The sequence below is a fragment of the Lynx rufus genome, unplaced genomic scaffold (genome assembly GCF_022079265.1).
Source record: "Lynx rufus isolate CCGP_SWC_20201006 ecotype Redwood Valley unplaced genomic scaffold, mLynRuf1.p SCAF_6, whole genome shotgun sequence".
Classification (NCBI taxonomy): Eukaryota; Metazoa; Chordata; class Mammalia; order Carnivora; family Felidae; genus Lynx; species Lynx rufus.
The window spans coordinates 80,865,021-80,889,125 of NW_025814878.1; the positions used below are offsets into that span (position 1 = coordinate 80,865,021).

Sequence of the window (24,105 nt, forward strand, 5' to 3'; positions counted from 1 at the left end):
GCTTGAAGAGCTCCTCCTATTATCCCCCCAGTGACATTGCACTGAGATATTCATGGACTAAGATAACAAAGTCAAGCCTTGCTGGCTTGTGGACCACAGAAAACTCACCTGAAATGATCTGGTCCCATTATCAATCACTGGCAATGGTTCTGCCACGCTCTGTGTAACAGATCATTTCCCCTGCAGTTTCCCTGAGAGATCTTACTCAGTCCAATGACAACAACTGGCACCAGGAGGCATAAACCAGGAGTACAGGAGTGATTATTGAGAACACAGACAAAAGTGTTCCTGTATAGCCAGCCTAGAGCTAATAGTGGCTCAACTCCAGGGGGCAAAAGACAACTCCAAATAGGCTTTGTCGGCAGGGGGGGGGGGCTCATATTATATTCAACGCTTTAAAAGATGTAGGTTTTTGATCCCTGTAGAGTCACAACTCATAGTCTTTTTCACAACTTACAGATATTTCTCACTGAGACAGAATCATTATCCTCTGTTAGGTCACTACACTCAGTTTATCATCCCCATATCATGTATTACAGAACTGAAAACTAGAGGCAGACTGCTTCTAGTTTGTTTTAAAAATTAAATGATCAAACGATAATAGAAGAATTAAGAACCATCTTTCATTTATTTAAACTAAACTCACTGTGTTAAATCAAAATATATATACTTGTCAAAAATAATTGATAAAAAAAAGTTAACACTGAACCATGGATCATCTCACTATCACCAAATCAACTGCCAAATATCAGTCTCACACAAATCAGCAAATGCGAATGTTTTCTTCCCCTGAAGAGAACATGACTTTAGCCTCTATTTAGAATCTTTGGTTTTTCTTTATCTCAAACTTGCAACTGGCTTAAGTTAAAGACTGGCCAAATTGTTGCTGAGAAAAGAGAAAGGGAAATAAATATTATTTGAATGATTGTTACGTGCCAAATATTGTGCTGTGTTAATTTTACTTACTACATGGAATTCTCGTAGGTATATCGCAAAATCAATATTACTTACCCTTTATTGCTGATGAAGCTCAGAAAAGCTAATTAACTTGCCCAAGGTCACATGGTTTTTAAGGAGGAAAGTTGGAATTTGGACTTGACTTTGTCTGACTTGAAAGTCCATGCAAAAGCTTTTCAATACAACATGGTATATATGAGCCACTGTAATTATTTTGACAGATTACCTCAAAGTTAAAAGTGCCAGTGCCTTGGTGTGGAAAACCACAGTGATGCAGGAGGGGCCTACAATCATCTACCTCTATTTTCTACATCTGGAGTCAGACAGATCTGCTGGCCCAGCAAGCACACTGAAGAGACCATATGGAAGGAGAGTCAAACTTTCAACAACCAATTTACCAATCTCCTCTAGGTATAAGTGGTACTATATAATTCTATTTCACTGAAATGTAAAAATCTATGATCTTATAGACCTACGTACGCTAAGTCAACTGAATTAAAATATTTTAATTCACTGCATGTGAATTTCTTTGTTGTACTTTCTTTGAGGTATTTCTTTGTTGTATTTTCTCCTATTTCTTTTTTTTTCTGAGTTATTAACTGGTAAAAATGTACTTCAAATTATAAAGTTGTTTTGAATGCTACTGGTCTAATATTTTTCTCTTATTGCATGTCATGAATTGATACTAATTTGGTATAATTATCTTTGATTCCCTAAAGTGCCTTCATAAGAAGAAATTTATCAAATGGTAACAAATTGTATTTCTAACAAAAGATACTTGGAAAACCAAATAAGGTCTCTGAAATGATGTACATAGCTTTCATAATTACAGAGTTAAAATACAGAATCAATGTGAGAAGGGGCTGATGACTTTATTTTAAAATACCCTTTCACTTATTTCTGAGTACCACATACTTGGATATTCTATGATAGAAACAAGTGTCAGTCACTGAGGACACTGTCCACAAATAAGTAGAAAAAAATCCTTCCATTTTCATCTTGTCAATTCAGAAATTTATATTAACAATATTTACTTATTTAAAGCATTTCTGTCACTCTGTCCATTTTGAACCACCATATCCCACCTTGGGGTTATATATTTCATACCCTCCCACTCGGCTGTGATTCCACAGCCTTTCAAAGACCAGCAGAATGATTTCCCTAGAGAGAGAACACATAAAACCTAACATCAATTGTAATTTTGAGCCAGCTTCACATACACCATTTGACCTTGTGATACCATGGCCCACGTCAAGGCTTGTGTGTTTGTGGAAGGGTTTCAGCTCTTTTCAAGAACCCAGGATCCACTGTTGTGAAAAAGTGACTCAAACTTCCTATATCTGCATTGAACTATCCACTAATGGTGAATTTAATTTGTTAAACATTTCTCACTCTCTGTATTAGCATGAGGTAGCAAAGCATGGAATACACTGACCACCAAACAAAACTCATGCACAATTAAACAGCTTGCTATTCCTCTTCCTTATTTTCAGAGAATATTGACATTCTCATCTTTACATCTTTTTGGGGTTGTCTATTACACCAAAAAATAAATCACAAATGTGATTCGTCATCTTACAATCTTTAGGGCTATGTTGCAAATATAATCATCCCTTTTCAGAGAAAAATAATGAAGATAAAGTTAGTATCTAGAAACTTTGCTTTGTTGAGAAAATGGAACAAAATCACTCTACACCTGACACACACAGAATGGGAATATTTATAGTGAAAATATAGATACAGAGGGTGTGTTAAATATGTTTGTGTCCAATTCTTAAATATAATGAATTCCCATGCCCCAAACTCATTGTTGCTTACCAGCACCTGTTCCTCCGGCCTCGACTGTTCCCTCTTCGGAATCAACAGACCTCACTTCTTCCCACCCTTCTGAAGAGATGGGTATCCCAGGTGCACACATGACAGCAACTTGTAAAGAAATTCAGCCTGGGGATTTTCAGCTGTGCTTTTAAACAAATTCAAGATATTATCTAAGAAGAGCATAAAGTGCCTCCACCACTCTGCTTACATCATTGAACATCAGCAACAACCCATGGGTCAGGAGCAGCAAAAAATGGAAACTGAAAGAAAATATTGGTGTAAGAAAATCGCTTTGTATGACTGACGTAGGTCATTGCAGGCACTGTGCAGCTATGCAAAGGACTGCTTGGATAAAATACTGTACCCAAGCCTCAGTGGGCCTGGTGGTGTGGAGACTGGTAGCATTTACTGAGGAGAAGCATATTGGCATCTCTGTTGGGTTTTAACCAGATCCACAGGATTCAGGAAATAAGCTCTCTGCCAGATGACACTATGCTCCTAGCCATTCCTTCTGTTTACTTATCTTCCAAATTGCTCTAACTAGTGGCCTTTCTCCTGCTGGGAGCTTATTTGTGGAGAGGGCTAAATAAAGGATTTTTATGACAACAAAATGGCCATTGGCCCATAGGATGATTTCTTAAAACATAACTCTTCTGCTTTTGTTTAATACTATTCAAATCAATTAAATGTGAGTTTCTTATTATTATATCTTTGATTTCTGAAGAAAAAATTTTGTTTCTTCTGAAGAAATATTTGAAATTAGGCTATCTTTGTACGTATGCACATTTTCTTTATATAGTATTTTCCTCCCATTTACATAAACTTTTAAAGGTAGATTCTCTCTTCCTATTGTGGTATTTTCCAAGCAGAGGCAAACACTTTTAAATATATGTGTGTGTGTATATATATATATATATATATATATATATACACACACACACACACTCACATACATGGGTTTATATGGGGTTTTTTATATGGGTTTTTTTTTCCTACTATATGGGACCTGGTACATTTCCAGGCTATGAAGAACTATATCTTCTTTTAGATGGAATGCATACTCCCACTTTATGGGGGAGCAGGGGAAGGAACTGTATTTTTCCTCTATCATAACACAGTCTTTTCATTAACACAAACAGGTCTATGTATTTTACTTTTAGCATATTACTCTTCAAGTAATCATTACTTTTTTAAATTTTAATACAGAGAATGCTGTAAATAGTAAAAATAAGGTATATACATGTATTTCACATTTCCTAAAGCATATTCATGTACTTCAAAACAAATCTGAGAAGTGACCATAACACTCTAAGAGAATCAACCATCCATAGAAACAGGCATGGAAGTATATACCAAGACTGACTTGTCTAGAAACTAAATTCCTAAATCACAATGTAAGGCTTCTACTTCACCAAATTTTTTTATTTCCAAATTAAATTTCAGTACTAATAGAAAAGCCAGAAAGTACAATTACAATCAAGTGACAATACTATTAATGTTGAAATAGGAATCACTTAAAATATCCTGGAAAATACGGGTTTTTCTTTTCCTCTACAGTCCTAGTAACTGATGAAAAAAAAAATCTGATTTCAAACCACAAATCTCTTACAAGTGCACTTTGAAGTAATAATCAATACTGTATTGAAGATCTAAGTTCTATAGAATACATGTTAAGGAGAGTGGAACTGAAATACAATATGGTAAATACATATTATTTCCTAACTCTCCTCAAATACTTACAAACATTGAAAAACATCTGTACTCAACTATAGCTGACTGTATGTAATTCCTCAGATGGTCACAATCATACCTTATAAAAAACAAGATATATCTCCACATAGACAAATATATCAAGTAATTTAAAAAATGAGAATATCTAGATCATAAACTCTTCATGGGATATTCATAAAGCATCTGATTTTCTGTAGGACTACAGGCTTAAGACTGTCCAGGTAAAAATAACATGTTGTTACCGTATTGAACAGCTTTATCTGTTTTGTGAGCCACACTGCATTATATTAGTATTTTGGCATTTAAGATCAACGGCAGGACAAACTCTGGGCAGAAGAGGGTAAATACATTATCTTTTAGTCTATACATGTGTAAACTCTATGTGCTTTAAGTAAAATGAAGGTTCTTAATCTTTGCAACCAGTAGCAGAATACAGTATTTGTGAAAAGTTATGGCATAAACACAAGTTCAGGCTCAATGAACCTCTTCTGAGACATTTTCATAGACTAAAAAATCCACGTGGATATCTTCATTGTTTTTCACAATGGACCCTTCAGGTCCAAACAGGAATGTTCCATATTGGACTTAATTTTATTATTTCTCAAAGTTTTGTTGATACACACACACACACACACACACACACACACACTCATAATTTCCTTCACCTAGCAAAAATTCTGAACACTGCATATACTAATTATTAAAGAGAAAAAAGAAACAGACGAGGTCTCTTCCTTGAAGGTTTATTATCCCCATATTACAGAAGAAGAATCTGAGGCTTAGATATGATAAGTGACATACCTAATCAGTGGCACAGTAAGACTTTTAATTTAAAAATAACAGTAATATAGGCGCCTGGGTGGTTCAGTTGGTTAAGCATCTGACTCTTGATCTTGGCTCAGGTGATGATCTCATATTTCATGAGTTCAGAGCCCCACGTCAGTCTCTGTGCTGACAGTGTGGAACCTGCTTAAGATCCTCTCTCTCCCTTTCTCTCTGCCCCTCCCCTGCTCATGCTCTCTCTCTCTCTCTCTCTCTCTCTCTCTCAAAATGATAATAATAATAATAATAATAATAACAATAATAAAAATAACAGTAATAATCAAAGCTAATCTTGCTTTAGTTCACAACATCCTTAAGTCTGGGAACTAACTTTTACCTAATATCTAGTACAAGACTATTCTTGGTGGTTCATGATTGAGGCAAATAAATCGACACCGAGTAAAATGCACAGGATGCTACAGGCTGAGGTCTATAGAGTCTTCATGAGACTCTAGCAGGGCTCTGCCATGCCTTGACCTCAGAACACCAGTTTATAGAGATGTTAATGGATGGTTCAGGATGAAAGGTACCCTAATCAAATGTATTTAGGACACACTTTGTATTGTATTATTTTCTAGAACAATCACAATGCACATTACCTATAAAGGTGGTGAGAAGTCCTTAGAGAAATTCTGGCCAAAGTTAGCATTGGCCCAATTTATTTGAACACAAAAGCTTATGTTTGGCAGCACACTTATTAAAACTATTATTGCTTTGCAAAAATACTAGATGGGAGTGCAATGCTGCATAAGTGATACTATTTCTTTTTATTTGTTAAGATACTGTAAGGAAAAAGGGAAGTACTGAATTCTATTTTATAGATTCAGAGTTTATTTTCAGGACCATGTTCTTTGTTTGGGTAGTTTCTGTAATAATAAGCACTGTTCCATGTCCTGCTTTGTCACTGGGATATCTGTGATTCTGCTGTCACAAAGCACCAACTCAGCTATCTCCTTCCTGACCCACATGGATATGCTTCTGGATCAAGGTCTTCAATTTATTCAATTCTATTTAATCACCCTGAAGCAACTATTCTGAAGGATTCTAAGCTAAAATAAAACAAACAACATTAAACAAAACACAAAGTCCAAATGACATATTCTGGGAAATCCTAATTGTATATATATAGACACAGAATAAACCAATATTCAAAATACAACTAGGAGACTTTGTGGAGTAACAAAAAAGGTAAGCTCTAAAGACATGAGAATGAATAAAATACAGATGGTCCCTGACTTACAATGGCTCAACTTACAGTTTTTCAACTTTATGATGGTACGAAAGCAATATGCATTCAATAGAAACTACAGCTCGAATTTTGAATTTTCATCTTTTTCTGGGCTAGCAATATGAGGTATAATATCATCTTATGATGCCGGGCAGCAGTAAGCCACAGATTATAGTCAGCCATGTGATCACAAGTGTAAACAACTGATAGACTTATAACCATCTGTACCCAAGCATTTTTTTTTTACTTAAGTACAACATTAAATTGAGATATTTAACACTTTATTATAAAATAGGCTTTGTGTTAGATGATTTTTCCCAACTGTACGGTAATGTAAGTGTTCTGAGCATGCGTAACATTAACTAAGCTAAGCTATGATGTTCAGTAGGTTAGGTATTATGTGCATTTTCAACTTAATATTTTTAACTTATGATGGGTTCATTGGGACATAACCCGATCCTAAGTAAAGGAAAAACTGTATTAGGATTTGGGAAATTAATATATTTAATTAAGTTTTTTTTTTCCCCAGGATGGAGAGCTACTTTCATACTTGCAACTTCCTGAGTCATAAGGCTACAACCTATCTTGTATCAGGATTTATAGGTTTCTTACAATGGTGTGTTGGATACTAGAAGAAACTCTGGATATAAAGTGCCTAGTCTGAGAAAATCTGGAAGGTTAAAAATACTCAAAGAATTAGCTGCTATCAAGGGGCCCTGAATTCCAAAGCACTCTGAAATTCAATTATTCTGAAATTCTGAAATACAGGTGTGGGAATTACTGCTTTCAAATTGTGGTAATGAAACCATTTACAATATAAATGAATATAAGCATCCTATGAACGTTGCCATTCTTTGTCTCACAGTATGATAGAGGACAAGCATGTATGTAAAGGAGCTTTCAAGGAGAATTGACCGGTACAACCTGCCTTGATCTGTGTTGTCTTCTAAGCTAGGGAGACCTAGGTCTCCCAGACCCTGAACCAACTACATGAAGAAACAGAGTTGATGCTGGGTATGGAATAAAGGGGATCAGAATAGCACATATGTCAAAATATCAGAGAGTGGCAGGATATAGGGCACAGTGAGGTAGGGAACACTTCAGAGAAGATCTTTTTAAGGAGATGAGGGGAAAAGATGAGTGAGTGATGAAAGAGAGATTAAAGAGAGAAATAGAAGGTAAAGGTAGGTCAGTATTAAGGATAATGATTACTTTGTAAACCTGATCCACCTACCACAGAATGTTTCTCCAATGTAAACCCTCTGACTGATCCTACACATTTTCTATAGGAGACCTGACAAAATAGGACAACAGGAAATTGAGTGCTTCTCATGGTGCTGAGATATTTAAAGAATAACCAAAAGTTGGCCATTTCAGCCTAAAGTCTGTACAAATGCTCTAGCCATTACTGCATTTCTCTGTAAAAAGATAGAAAACATGCTAAAAGAAAAGAGAAAGAAACCCAATGGACAAAGCCAGAATATTGGCTCTCTGAGACCCATTTCTTAGCACTTGTCTGTCCTTTGTAACTCAAGTTATTGATTATAGCAAAATGGGAAAGCTTTTGAGCTTGAAGCTGCATAGTAAAGGTATTACAGAATGAAGTATCTTTGACCAAGGACCAAATTTAATGTTAATTTCTTGTCCTGGGATTAAGTCATAATACAGACAATATAAATTCAGTCTACAAAATCCACCTAAGAACACAATGAAACTTCAATTCCTTACAAGAGATTTATTGATTTTTCACCCAGGGTTCAGACAGAAAAAGGTTCCTCATTTATCTGAGTTGTGTGAAATTTAATATTAATCCTCCTTTCTTTGTAAGGTAAGCACTCTAAGGGTGATGGTCTGATGCAAAGATGTCAGTTCCAATTACCTGCTTCTTACAAGGGCAAAACTGCCTCTGGTGGCCCTGCGTTGTTTAAAAACCCAAACCCTCACACATTGTAAGTCTTGATTCCATCAGAGGTGTTGCTGAAGTATCACACCCACATACTTAGGGTTCAGTTTTCTCCTTTCATTTCTGACTCTTAGAGATTTCTCTTAACACAAATTCAGCTACACCTTTTTAAATAAACATTCTTTTTTACCATTATAGGTTTTATGCAGTGGAGATTAGTTTTGTTTTAAATTTCTTTAGCTTAGGCAGCTAAACAGGAAGTAGTTTCAAATGGTGTGTTGGGTAACTTTTTTTCTTTTGATATGCTGGCAGTTTAAAATCTCATTTATATGTTCAGGGACACCTGTAGGCTCAGTAAATTAAGCATCTGACTTTGACCCAGCTCATGATCTCACGGTTCATGGGTTTGAACCCTGTGTTGGGCTCTGTGCCAACAGCTCAGAGCCTGGAGCCTGCTTCAGATTCTGTGTCTCCCTCTCTCTCTGCCCGTCCCCTGCTTGTGTTTTCTCTTTCTCTCTCTCTCTCAGAAATAATAAATGAATAAACTTTAAAAAATCTCATTTAAAGTTCAAAACCATTAAAGTATATATATTTATTAAGGATAAAATCCAAGTATGTGGTCCAAATACCTAGCTTCCTACAGTCATGGATACGAACTATGTCTTCACTAAGAAAACAACCAATAAGAAGGCTTAAGTAGAAACATTAGGCCATGTATTACAAGACTTCAAACAGCAAGGTATTAAAGAGGGCACAAAGCCAAGAAGAGAGGGAAGATCATTTACATGATGTACCAGCTAATTAATTAAATGCTATAGAAACTTTCTATACCCCATTTCTATACTTCATTTTCCTTTCCTATTTATTTCTATCCATGTGTTGTCTCTTTTTTTGCGGTAGTGGTTGTTAGACTTTAAAACCGTTCAGGAATTTTTTTTTTTTAATTTTTTTTTTTTCAACGTTTATTTATTTTTGGGACAGAGAGAGACAGAGCATGAACGGGGGAGGGGCAGAGAGAGAGGGAGACACAGAATCGGAAACAGGCTCCAGGCTCTGAGCCATCAGCCCAGAGCCCGACGCGGGGCTCGAACTCACGGACCGCGAGATCGTGACCTGGTTGAAGTCGGACGCTTAACCGACTGCGCCACCCAGGCGCCCCATAAACCGTTCAGGAATTAAACAAAACAAATCAGAACCTGTGATTTCCCAGAAAAAGAGACTCCCTAAGTTCTACCTCAGTTAAATTTCCAACCAAGTCACATAAAAGGTCAGTAGTTTCTCTGGTTTCTACTATTACTAAAGGACCACAGTACTACTGTGGTAGTTTTTTCATTCTTAATTTTTTCATTCTTCCCTTAGTTCATTTTTTAAAAACGTCTTCTTAAAAATGGTACGTATGTTCCAGGTCAGGGTAAAGCACACATAAAATCTCCCTCTACTCAAACACAATATATATTTCAAATGATAAATAACATGCTACAAAGCCTAAATAAGACAAATGTAGGGCTCAATTCTACAGAAACCACGGCGGTGAGTGGTTGAACCTGTCTGTCCCGCTGATAGGGAGACCAGCTCTGGATTGAGGCGGCTATTGCTGTAATGCCATGTACTGCTGGGAGAGAAGGCTAAACCCTACTTCAAGCTCTCCCAGTTAACAGGGCTCAAAGTAACTCCAGTAAGCCTCCCAGGACTGCTTTCTGAATGGTGCGGATCCCCATGTGATTTACAAAGCACAGGAAGCTATGGAGGAGAAAAAGCCTATGCTGTACATTCAACTGAAATATCATTCAAGAAATGACAAACGAATGGCATTTTACCACTCCCAGACTCTCACTAAAAGAATTAATAAAATATATGCTCTAACAAAGAGAAAAATGAAGGCAAGAAAAAAGAGATCTAGAAAATAATTATGAAAAATGAAATCAGTAAATCATATTAAATACGTTGGTAAATCTAAATATTAGCTATAAAAATAGTATTAACATTTATTTATATAAATGTTCTACAACAAGCTGGACCTATTCTAGATAACAGTAATATTAATGCTAAAGTCCTGTTTCATAGAGATAATAATTTTAGATTTTGCTAATAAAACAATTATAAAAGTAAGTATTGCACTGAAAAGTTAGGTTTGCACTGAAGGATAGGAAAAAAAGTATAATATCCTAAGCTCTAAAATAAATGAATAGGCTCAGAAAGTAACTCAATCAATCTAATAGAAGACACAAAAGGAAAAAAAGCAAAGCAAAGAAATAAAGGAACACCCAAATTAAATTAATACAAAGGAATATGTGTACGGTAGGAGTTTAAAAATATAAAAACAAAAAAATGAAGAATGCATCACCATCCAGATGTAAGTATGATCAACATTTTGATGTACATTCTTTCAGTTCCTTCTCTATATACAAATGTAAGTATTTTTTCAAAAACATACCATATAGTGTATATATACAATTAGCAACACCTTTCTCTCAACTATCACAAAAATATTTTTATGCCATAAAGATAAGAATATATAATAGATGTTTTATGGCTATATAGTATTCCTTTAAACACTGCCCTTTAATCAGAAAATAGAGCTAGCTTCCAATTTATATATTTTATAATAATATTCACCGATACCCATGATAAAATGCTTTTTGAGATGCAATCGTATTTTATAAACTAAACACAAAGAGGTCAGTTAGAGGTGAGGGTTCTATTAAATAAATTTGATAATTTCCTCATTAATTGGGCTACAAACAATTTCTTGCATAATTTTGATTCCAACCATCCAGACTGAGTTTGAGTAATTTCAATCACTATCCCAAGTGCCCTCCTCATTGAAAAATAGAAGGCCTTGGATGATGCTGCTTAATGTACCTCATGGTTTCCCAAAGGTTCTTAATCTCTAACCTGATTCATGGCTTCCCAAAGAAACTATTCCCTCTGGAACCTCCTAAACCTAATTTAAAATGTTGGGGGATTATGCCAGTTAAATTTTCAGCTCTTTCCTTTCTGACCACTCAGCTATAAGTCAGTTCTCTGTGAACTGGTTTTATTTTACACAATTATTGCTGGTGTAATTGATGTTGTTTTATTTCTTTCTTAAAATCTAATAGCAATTCTTTACTGTAATTCACAATATAATTTCTTCTGTGTATAACTGAAATTTTTTTTCATTAAAATATGTATTAAATTAATGCCTAGTAATAGCAATATTGTGATTTCCTTTTTATAGCTTGAAGAATTAATTAATGTCCAAATTACTAAAAATAATTAAAGAAACAGAATTCTGAGAACAGAGAAGTAAACTGTAATCACACAAGAAACAAAGTAAATAATTCTGTGCCATCTAGTGATCAGGTACCTATTGACTGAAATACTTTTTCCACATGCACAATCATTAAATCAATAAACTAAAGGGATAGACCAAGCATTAGAAGACAGGAAGTTACTCTTTTTCAGACTCAATTATCCTTAACTGTAGTTTTGGGTACATCTTTTCTCTCTACTGAAACATGTAAGTTATTAGTTTCTTACTTTTGTAATTAGCTTCACACATTTAAAAAATAGAGAAACATCGAGCAGTGTACAACTTAATCCAACAACTACATTTCTACGTATGTAAATATAAACTATCACTCTAAGTATAAACCAGTATATAAACGCATAAATCTGATGTCTTCACTTAAAATTACAATCGATTTCCTTCAGGAAAAGACACAAACATACAAATGTCAAAAATAAAATTAGATACTTCAAGAGAATACAGGAGGAAGTGAAATTTAGTTTTAGTTTTAAATCATGACTAGAGATACAAGGGCATTTAAAAGAGTGGAAAATCAAGTGTCAAACAGCAGAGATGGAAATGTGTATGATATGCATAAAGTACAGTGTTGGGGCACCTGGGTGGCTCAGCTGGTTAGGCATCCAACTCTTGGTTTTGGCTCAAGTCACGATCTCACCATTTTTTAATTTGAACCCCACACTGGGCTCCCCCATGCTGATAGCACAGAGCACGCCAGGGATTCCCTCTCTCAGCCTCCTGCTTGTGTTCTCTCTCTCTCAAAATAAATAAATAAATAAACTTAAAAAAAAAAAAAGGAGCACAGTGTTAGAGGAGGTGAGTCTGTGAGGATAAAATGGTGCTAAACTATGAGGACTGACGATCTTGGCTTAGGTTTTGGATTTTATTCTCTATGAAAAGACCCAATTTGTAAGAGTTTACAATTAACCCAACTGGGACAACCAACTGTTAGGACAGTAATAATTACTCACATTTGTAGAATACTCCAGATTCTGAGAATTCTTTCCTATTAGCTCTATACAGGCATGACTTCTGGTTTCTGTTTTAGACATTTCCAAGGTCACTCCTCCAAGGTCACTCCCTCTCTCATTTGTGGGCTCCTAAGCACTAGTCAGCCAGGCAGAATTCACACCTGTTAGTCTGTCAGAAAATTAATTTAAAGTACCTGGGTACCAGGGTCGGAGTTCTAAAATCTATCTGGATACATACAACTCTTTATTCTGTCTTCAAAACATCAGTTGAGTCATTTTGTACTTATTCCAGCCAAATACATCCCCAAATAAATAAGAAACTTTTTAAAATGGGGTTCGCATATGATACAAAATTAAAATTCTCTTGGAAGAACCAGCACTTCATAATTTATAAAGGGTCAGGACTGAGATTTGGAAAAGTCCCTGAATGAAGACTGTCAAACTGCCATTCATAACCCCGACTACACACTGGAATTAGCATAAGTGATCCTTAAAAAAAAAAAAAAACAATAATGCTTGGGCCACAACCCAGAACAATTAAATCAGAATTTCTGTGCTTGGGAGCTTGAACACTGATATCATTTGTAGGAAGCTTCTCAAGTGATTATAATGTGCACTGAACTAGTCCTATAGTTCTCAATTTAGTTGCACATGTTAAAATAAATTGGGGCATGGTTCCACAATGACTAAATCAGAATCTCTTTTGGTGCTGCTCTGACAATTTTTAAAGAGGATTCTAAGGTATGCCCAAGGATGAGGATCACAAATATAATCCATCCCTCTCATTCTGTAGCCCAAGGTAATTCAGTTCTTGAAAGATATGGGATTAAAATTATTCCCTTGATCAGTAACCTCTAGGCTCTCTTTCCTCCACAAGTCTCTAAGCTTACAGTTCCCAGAACAGTGTATATGCTCAGCATCTCTCATTGTTCATGCCAGACTCTCTGACTAGAATACCACATTGAATATTCCTGCCCAAATTCTACCCCAGTTCCACAATGAAACCTTAGGATTCTGGCTTTCCTCTGAGTTTCTGTAGCATGAATTATCTATACATCCTATTTGGTATCATAGAAATAAAAGTATTTATTGAGCACTTGCTGTTTGTCAGGTACTAGGTACACAGAAGCCATACCAGATTATCTAATTTAATCTTCACAACTACTGCATGGGATATGAACAGTTATTCCCAATGGCAGAACTTGAGGCTTACAGAGGTTAAGAAACATACCCAATGTGTTCCGTCTCTGGCTGTGCCTAAAACTCTCTCTTCGTTATCTTGGATATCAATTGTCTTCATAAAGTAATCAGTAAGATTCTTGATGATCTTATGTTTTTTTATGGATGAAAAACAAAGGAGACAAATGCAAAACTTTTGTATTTATCATGTAAGTACACAAGTATGGAGAAGCCTTAATCTCGTTCCTCCTATGAATGTTATTGCTATGAACCTAATTGTGCCCCTCGCTCATACGTTAAAGTCCTCACCCCCAAGTGAGAATATAATCATATTTGGAGACATGGATTTTACAGAGATAATTAAATTAAAATGAAGTCATTAGGATGGCCCATAATCCAGTATGACTGGTATCCTTATAAGGAAAGAAAATTCAGACACACACAGAGGAAAGGCAGTGTGAAGGCTCAGGAAGGAGATGATCATCTACAAGGCACAAGAAAGGCTTATTTGTTTTGAGAGAGAGTATGCACGCACACAAGCTAGGGAGAGCCTGAGAGAAAGAGGGAGAGAGGGAGAGAGGGAGAGAGGGAGAGAGGGAGACAGAGAGAGAGAGAGAGAGAGAGAGAGAGAGAGAGAGAGAGAGAGAATCCCAAGCAGGCTCCACACTCAGCGTGGAGCCCAATGTGGGGCTCGATCTCACAACTGAGAGATCATGACCTGAGCCAATATCAAGAGTTGGATGCTCAACCAAGTCACCCAGGTGCCCTGGAAAAGTATACACTATTATCTCAGACTCAGAAGAGTTTACTGGGGATTAAAGTTAGATATGCCCTTGGGCATGGGACAGGTGCTTAGAAAACAAAAACAAAAACAAAAAAACCTAACCACAGAAGTTCAGCTCAGTAATTAGTACAAAACACTCAAAGAAGATGGTTACAGGCAATAACTATTAAATCCAGAACAGCCATAAGAACCAGAGATACCCCATAATGTATGAAGAAGAATGATGTACAAGGTAATATCTGGACTTCCAATATGGCAGTTGGCATCAAGAAAGTCAGTATCCAGAGGTCCAGCTTCTAATTTCTGGCCAGGAAATGGTGAGGGCAAGGCAATGTTTTAGTTCTAGAGCGACTTGGGTAGCAGAACTGGATCCATGGACAAAACCAAAACATGGCAAAAATCTGGTGCCTGGTCTCAGGAATAGGTTAGAAGCCAGGCTGCTGGGGCTGGGTCTAGACTGCAAACAGAACAAGTGGTTAAATTGTGAATGCTAATCCTCAGAGGGTCTGGCTGGAGCTGGGGACAAATTGAGTTCCAAGCTCTTCCAACTACAAAGAGAAAATGGCTTCAGGGACAGGAAATCAGGCAGGCCTCAACACCCATAATGTCTCCTTCCCTGTTCAGTAGCTTCTGAATTCTCTCCCAGGTCTAAGATTCTGTTATTTTGTTAAATTGAACCAAAAGTAAGGACAACCTTCTCATTCACTGGATAAAATGGGTCAAAAACACTGCAGTATGATTCTGCATTTTAAAAGGATACTGAAGAACAACTTACTGAGATAAAATAGTGGCACTAAAATCTTCAATATCAAATCTTTTTCTAAATGTATTTTGAAGCATAAATGTTTCCCCTTAAAATGACCTTTACTTATGAATCTTTTAAAACATTCTTTGTTAAAATTGTAAGCACATATTACACATAAAATTTGTATGATTATTTTTGAAAATGTGGCCCAGATTTTAATTTAGTTTCTCCTGATTCAAGAATAGGAATATCTTTAAGATGTAACTAAATGACTAATATTTCCAGCTATGGATTAATTTAGGAGAAATATTATTGGGTATAATCATGTTAGATTTACAGGCTTAATTTCTTTCCTTTTTATAGGATTTCCTTTTAATCACAACTCTTATTTTAGAATCAAGGAGATTTTTTAGTAGTTATATATTAGGCGGAAATTGTAGCTCTGAAAAAGCCAGCTTTTCACCATGACAATTTCCAAAATTTGCTTAACACATATTCTTAGAATTAGCTCAGACCACACACATACATATACGCACACCACAGGGAGTTATTTGTGTCCTCTCAATCTCTTCCTAAGATCTAAATTGCACAGATGATTAAAACTGCTAATGTCCATTCCATATTCACTGTAAGAAGAAATTAGTTCTCAGAATCCCTCTAAGGCATTTACACGGTAGCATCTAACACCCTAAATCATGCCTCTCTCAGTAGTTGAAAGGGAGAAAGAAACTTATCTTTCCCTCACCAATACCAGACAGTAGTCTCCCTTCTCTTTTGTGTATATTCTCATCTCTGTCCTTTATAATATTAACAAAAACCAGGCCAGGTAAAACTGTTGGGCTTTGGTGCTAAATGTCAACCTGTCCAACTGCTGGTCCTACAGTATTCTCTCTTGTCTGTATAGATCAAGAGGGTAAATTAAATAAAAAGCTAGAGAAAGTACTTGGTTGAAAGTTAAGAAGTGCAGGCAGACGTCTATAAAAGTGTGTTCATCAGCCTCTGTGTGAATGGGCTAAGCAGAAGTACATAAAGTGAAACACGACAAAAGAAATGAGGTGGGCTCTTCTGAGAGAGTCACTATGGGCAGGGGCTATATTCTAATCATATATTCCAAAGCCTGGTAAGTGCCTGTCATACACTAGGAACTCAATGAAATACTATGTAGAAAAGGTAAAAGAGAAGCCAATGCTGTTATAATTCTACATGGATCCATTGCTGTTTTGAGGTTCTGGTGGCAAAAATGCCAGTTATAAAAGACCCAGAAGATACCAAATCTGGTTATTTACAACTTAATGAAGGGGACACTAGATACCAGTTTTTTTATGTATTCCTATTCATGCACATGATGAAAATTAAAATAAATATGGGCCTGATATGTAGTTACAATAATTCATTTCCCCTCACATCCTATCTGTTCACACTATTATTCCACTTTTCAAACTTATTTTTAAATATTTATTTTCTTAGTTCTTCTAATGGAAAGTACTCTAATTTTTAAAAAATAAATTGCCTCTGTATATTGACAGCCTTATCGAAGACATTATCCACTGGTTTCTAATTTTAAGATAATACTTATGGTTAAAACTGACTAGAGATGTTATGGGGCGCCTGGGTGGCTCAGCTGGTTGAGCATCTGACTTCAGCTCAGGTCATGATCTTGCTGTCCGTGAGTTCAAGGCCCGAGTCGGACTCTGTGCTGACAGCTCGGAGCCTAGAGCCTGTTTCAGATTCTGTGTCTCCCTCTCTTTCTGCCCCTCCCCCACTCATGTTCTGTCTCTCATTCTCTGTCAAAAATAAATAAACATTAAAAAAATTTAAAAAACTGATTAGAGACGTTAGCTCACTTTTTTACATCCTTTGCTTTCACAAACCAATTTCTCCTATTATACTTCCATATTTAAATATACAAAATCTGGGGTGCCTGGGTGGCTTAGTCAGTTAAGCATCTGACTCTTGATCTTGACTCAGGTCATGATCTCATGGTTCATGGGATTGAGCCCCACATCGGGCTCTGCACTGACAGTGTGGAGCTTGCTTAGGATTCTCTCTCCCTCACTCTCTGCCCCTCCCGTGGTCACTTGCTCTCTCTCTCAAAATAAATAAATAAACACTTAAAAATATATATATGTATACATAATCCTGTATTTCTTGTCCTAAAATTTCAACAAGCTATTTTAACTTTTGACCATTTTAGATGAGAATATTCATGTGCTTACCTGCACTTCTTCCCTGCCCAAATCCTCTCACCCCCATATTGGCCAGTTTTACCTTTATTTTGACATGGACAAAATATTTATATTCAATTATGTAAACATACATAAGTATTAAATGAGCAAGGGAGTTCACTCTAAAACTTGAAAAACAGTAAGTGGCACTTACAATATTATTACATATAAATATTCCAGAACCAAGCAAAAATGATATGCAAAAATTAAATTTCCTTTTCTAGGGATGAACTGCCAGCCTTCCTGTTCACTCAGAGGAAAATGTGCCTAGGCTAATAGTTGAATGGGCTATTTCAATTAATAAAATAATGTCACACTTTTGTTTGCCTCATATTTGAAACCTGATTTTCCTTAATAGTGGTTGTTTTTGTTTTCTCAGTGTTCCTCTTTACTGTTGAAAAAAAAAGAGACAGCCTTTCCTTATTCAGTCAATAATGCCATGTAATTCATTAGTCATTGGATATTTCTTAGAATCCATGACATTCTTCTTAACAAAGATTTTCTTCTTGGAACTTCCTGGAAATGACTTCCAGTTTTAATTTGTACATACTGCTTTCTGCACATAATGTCATTCAGGGATTTCTTTGCACTGGATTCTTGATTCAGTTTTTCTTGTTTCCCATTTGTCCCACTTTCTTATTATTATGTTTTTCTTGAGTGATACATCTTGAAATAATTTTCTCGGAAGGAGACTGCAAAGTAGGTTTTCTGAGAACCTGGAGTTGACTGAGGGTTTAGATGTACACAGAATTGTATTTCAAAATGGTTTTGTTCTTCCATACTTGAGAAACATTGAACAACTCTAGTCTGGAATCCACTGCTAATAGGAAGTGTAAGGGCAGTCTAACTCTTCTTGTTGTGTATATGAGCTGGTTTATTTTAACTTCCAAAAGCTTACAGATACTTTCCCTTTTTCCTTCATATCTTTAATGTTGTTGAACTTCCTCCTATGTTTCAAATTATGATCTCTGGGCTCATCCTCTGGGCTCCAATATATTTCCTCATGGGTCAGTTTCACATTTACCTCTTTTGGACCAAAAAGAGTTTATAGCCTTTACAATAGCTTTTATTTTAATGTATCAGATAAGATTATTTTACTTCCTGGTTAGGATAATTAACTCATACCTGAGGCAAGTTTGTGATCCTGAGTCCAGTCATATAGTCTTATATTTTGTCAAGTATTTGTGCCCAAGTGCTTCAGTGTTATGGGTTTTGGTAGCCACAGCTTTCTTTTTAAGCTTGGTTAATAACTTAAACTTTTCAAAAAAATTTTTACACAGAGTATCTGTGTGTTTGGGTGGGGAAGTTGCCCTGGGGATGGGGCTTAGACAGTTCAGAATGTATCAAAGGTAACCAGGAATGTAGCATTTTGTACTATGTTTTTTGCTCTTGAATTACTTCTTACTTCTAAGGTCTACTTGTTTATCTTGATCTTTTCTAGTGCCTCTTGCTGGCGTTCTTCATAGTTTGTAGCCTTTGTTGTTCATTCATATTTAAGACTGAGTACTGGCTGTACCACTAGGTATTTACCCAAAGGATACAAAAATACTGATTCAAAGGGATATATGCACCTTGATGTTTACAGCAGCATTATCAACAACAGCCAAATTATGGAAAGAGCCCAAATGTCAATTGAATGATGAATAAAGAAGTTGTGGTGTATATATACAATGGAATATTACTCAGCCCCCCAAAAGAAGAAATCTTAACATTTACAATGACATGGATGGTCCTCAAGAGTATTATGCTACGAGAAGTCAGTCAGAGAAAGACAAATACCATATATGATTTCACTTATATGTGGAATTTAAGAAATATAACAGACGAACATGGGGGGAAAGAGAGGCAAAGCATAAAACAGACTCTTAACTACAGAGAACGAACTGAGGATTTCTGGAAGGGAGGTGGGCAGGGGGATCGGTTAAATGATGGGTATTAAGGAGGGCACTTGTGATGACATTGGATGTTGTATGTAAGTGAGAAATCACTCAATTCTATACCTGAAACTAATTTTACACTATGTTAACTAAATAGAATTTAAATAAAAACTTGTAGGGGTGCCTGGGTATCTCAGTTAGTTAAGAGTTTGACTCTGGATTTCAGCTCAGGTCATGATTTCAGTTTGTGAGATTGAGTCCATGTAGGGCTCTGTGCTGACAGTGCAGAGCCTGCTTAAGTTTCTCTCTCTCTCTCTCTCAAAACAAATAAATAAACATGAAAAAAAAGAATTTAAATAAAAACTTGAAAAAGAAAAAAAATTGAGTACTGGCTGGATTTCTGTGTGTAGCTGGTATGAATTTCCATGTAAGTCTTCTTATCAATGCCATTCAAATGGACACTAACAGTGTCTCTAACATCTGTGAATGAATGGTGTTCGAGAGCTAATAACCTTCACTTTAGGGTAAACAATGTGTGCAGCTCAGCATTAAGCTATAAAGGTGGGGGTGCAACAACCCCAATATCTGAGTTTTGCTCAGGCAGTCCACTGGATTTTTTTCTTGATTTCTATCTAGGGATTAAACGTGGGGTAGCTTTTGTTGTATACAAGGAAGTAAAGAGAAGGGAACAGTAAGGAGAATAAATGGCTACTCTGTCAACATATGTTGAATGAATCTGCCAGTCTAAAGCTTTCCTTCTCACTTCCTGCTCTAAGGAACCTAGTATCTGAGCCGTAAGTCTCTGTAAGGCACTTCACAGCAAACAGTCTTCTCCACCACCACATCCTCTTGTTCACCTGGAAACCTCTTATGCCCACAAGTAGGCTACTTTCTTCTTTCCATCTTCTCAAGAACATCTCATGTACTCATAGCTCACTTCCTTTTTCTTCACTTTTGTGGGATCTCATGGGATAAGAAAAATAAATGCTTAAGTTTGGGCAGCCATTTGAAGAGGAACCTCTTTTAAAGTTGCATTTGTTTTAAAGTTATAATTTTTTTTAAATGTAGCCAAATTCTTACCACAGAACCTGATTTTATCTTGGTGTATCCTATCTCTGTATAAACTTTCCAGTCAGAGTCTTCTGAATAGCCAATAAAAAATGTCATGAGGGCAGAAATGATGGCTATGTATATGTGCGTATTTATTTATTTAGTCACTGTACCTCTAGAACCTAGCACAGTATGCCTGGAATGCAGTAAGTTCTTATAGATACTTTGTTTAGTATCATGTGTATCATCCAATATTCATGTAATACTACATATAAATTAATACATAAATAAACCTGACCAAGTATTTAATTGCAAGCCCTCTTAAGACTATCAAAAGGATATAAGATGCATTCTTCGCTGTCAAAAAAACATAAGTAAATCAATAACTTCTGGCCAGAATTAAAAGTTCTATGAGCAGCAGGCACTGTATTGCTGGAGGTAAAAGAGGATACTCCCAATATTTTTAGTTTAATGATTAAAGAATAACATAGAGAACTACATTTTCATTTACAGAATTTAGTACCTGATTTTTGCAAAGGTTCCAATTCTTTTTCCTTATTCTTCAATGATTAAATTGCTATGTACCTAAACTTAATAGTCAATAATTCATAACACCTAAAACCTATGCTCTGGTCCCTGGAAACTGTCTTTGTCTTTAGGTGGAAAATTCATACCTGTAATTAAAGATACATAGTCTTATTTGATACCATTGCAGGTATCATTTCTTAGAATAAACCAGATATCACATACCCCTAAAAGGACTGATAAATACTACCTAGCAGTAATAGCTACAAACAAACCAATAAGCCCTTATTATACAAATTGACCTCAGAAGTCATTCATGGAGTACTTTCAAAGTTCACAGGCACAATCAATTTGTGTTGTATTTTCTGAGTTTATTCAAAGTCAGTAAGCAGAAGGGGATAAAAAAAGGAAATCCTGTTATCCAATGCCAGGCTCTTCTTCTAACTAGTTCTGTCTGAGGATTTATACTTTAAATTCCTTGTAAGTGTAAGTAGCTTACTCTCCTGATCAAGGCAGCAATACTTCTTTGTTTCTTCTCAGAACTGGTGCCATTTCTCTCCTCCACATTGGCACCATTTTTGTCTCTTTATTTCTCAAGCCTCTCTACTGAGCTCCTTGAGGAACAAAAAAAATTTTTTTTAATGTTTATTTATTTTTGAGAGAGAGGGAGGGAGGGAGTAGGGGAGGGGCAGAGAGAGAGGGAGACACAGAATCCGAAGCAGGCTCTAGGCTCTGAGCTGTCAGCACAGAGCCCAATGGGGGGCTTGAACTCACAAACTGCAAGATGAATTTGCAGAACTTCATGAACCAGAGATGAAGTTGAACACTTAACCGACTGAGCCACCCAGGTGCCCAAGATCTTGAACCCAAGATTTTTGAACAGAGGATCTGCAAATAGTATTTAAAGTAAACAGTACTGGGGTGTCTGGGTGGCTCGGTTGGGTGTCCGACTTCAGCTCAGGTCGTGATCTCACAGTCTGTGGGTTTGAGCCCTGCATCAGGCTCTGTGCTGACAGCTCAGAGCCTGCAGCCTGCTTCAGATTCTGTGTCTCCCTCTCTGTTCCTCCCCTGCTCACACTCTGTCTCTGTCTCTCTCTCTCTCCCAAAAATAAACAGTAAATTTTTTTTAAAAGTAAACAGTATTAAAATGAGGGGAATGCTAGACCCCAGTGCATATATTTTTGTGACTAAATGTAAATGTGCAATCTTAAATACTGCTTTGTATCAAGAGTTTTGGACCTTCATAAGAGAGGTTCAGAGGCTATGCATAGACAACAGACAACCCAGACCCCAGGGAGGTCCAGAGATAAAAAGCTGGTGGTCCTTGGGCTAGATCCAGCCAGTAAATGTGTCTGGCTGGCCCACAGCATGTTTGTAAACAATGTGAACCAATTCAAGAATCCAATTTCACATCAAAATGAAAGATGTGGAAATACAAAAACTTCATTCTTACTTTCATTTAGAACAGCTATCCCTGGGGCGCCTGGGTGGCGCAGTCGGTTAAGCGTCCGACTTCAGCCAGGTCACGATCTCGCGGTCCGTGAGTTCGAGCCCCGCGTCGGGCTCTGGGCTGATGGCTCGGAGCCTGGAGCCTGTTTCCGATTCTGTGTCTCCCTCTCTCTCTGCCCCTCCCCCGTTCATGCTCTGTCTCTCTCTGTCCCAAAAATAAATAAAAAACGTTGAAAAAAAATTAAAAAAATAAAAATAAAAATCAGCAGTTAAATTGTTAAAAAAAAAAAGAAAAAAAAAGAACAGCTATCCCTTTAAAATGTATGAAAGCTTTCCAGTTTTCCTCCATTTGATATTTATTTATTTATTTATTTATTTATTTATTTATTTATTTAAGAGAGAGGGAGAGAGAGGAAAAGAGAGGGGGAGAGAATGAGTGGGGTAGGGGCATAGAGTGAGGGAGACAGAGAAACCCAAGCAGGTTATAACCCTAGCATAAAGCCTGATGCAGGGCTTGATCTGACAGTTCTTGGGATTGAGCCCCACATCAGGCTCTGGGCTAACAGTGCAATGAGATCATGGCCTGAGCTGAAATCAAGAGTCAGATGTTCAACTGACTGAGCCACCCAGGTGCCTCTCTAGCAAAAAGTTTCTAAAATCCTTGGAATTTCCAAAGTGATGAAAGCCATAAAGGTATCTATCTTTTGTTAGGTTAAAGACGTGACTTTTGGACCACACCTAAGGATGGGTGCTGGTTGCTTGGAGAATCAATCATGTGATTAGCGGACTGAAACTTTAGGTTCTAGCCCCCTGACTTCCTGACAGAGGAGTACTAGAAGTTGAACCAATTACCAATGGCCAATGATTTAATCAACCCTGCCTATGTAATAAAGCCTCCATAAAAATCCAAAAGTACTAGGTTGAGAGAGCTTCTAGGTAGGGAACATACGGAGGTGCTAGGAGAGTGGCATGCCTGGAGATGGCGTAGGGAGGGGCTCTGCACCCTTTCCCCAGAACTTGCTTTATGCATCTCTTGCATCTGGTTGCTCCTGAGTTATATCATTTTATAATAAATCAATTATCTAGTATGTAAATGGGTTTCCTAAGTTCTGTGGGCTGCTCTAACAAATTAATCAAACCCATTAGGAGGTTGTGGGAACCTGTGATCTACAGCCAGTTGGTCAGAAGCATTGGTAACAGCCCGGGCTTATGACTGGCATCTGAAGTGAAGGGCAGTCTTTTGGGAATGAGATACTAACCTGTGGGATCTGATGCTATCTCTGGGTAGGTAATACCAGAATTGAATTAAGCTGAATTCTCAGACATCCTGCTGGCATATGAGAATTGCTTGTTGGTGTGGAAACTCACTCCGCTGCACACACACATATTGGAACTGAGACCAGAACCCAAAATAATGGGCTATAATTAAAATGCAATTTTAATTTCTGTCTCCCCCTGCCCTTTAAATTTTATTCCATGGGGATAATCTTCCCTTGACCCTGAAACTCACAACATGGCAGCCACTCTCCTAAGAAATCTCTTCCCAAATCAT

At 36.8% G+C, this 24,105-nt stretch overlaps 1 protein-coding gene across 36 annotated transcripts in view; it reads right to left on the reverse strand.

Moving 5' to 3' along the window:
- Positions 1–24,105, reverse strand: part of RIMS1 (regulating synaptic membrane exocytosis 1) — a 488,816-nt gene that overhangs the window by 195,213 nt on the left and 269,498 nt on the right. For 34 of the 36 annotated variants that reach the window (XM_047101856.1, XM_047101855.1, XM_047101852.1 and 31 more), the window contains exon 1: positions 2,776–2,875. The exons of the other annotated variants lie outside the window; for them this stretch is intronic. In XM_047101856.1, the coding sequence (XP_046957812.1) occupies positions 2,776–2,875 (100 nt within the window). Of the gene's footprint in view, positions 1–2,775; positions 2,876–24,105 lie in introns of those variants that run through there. 36 annotated transcript variants of the gene reach the window in all.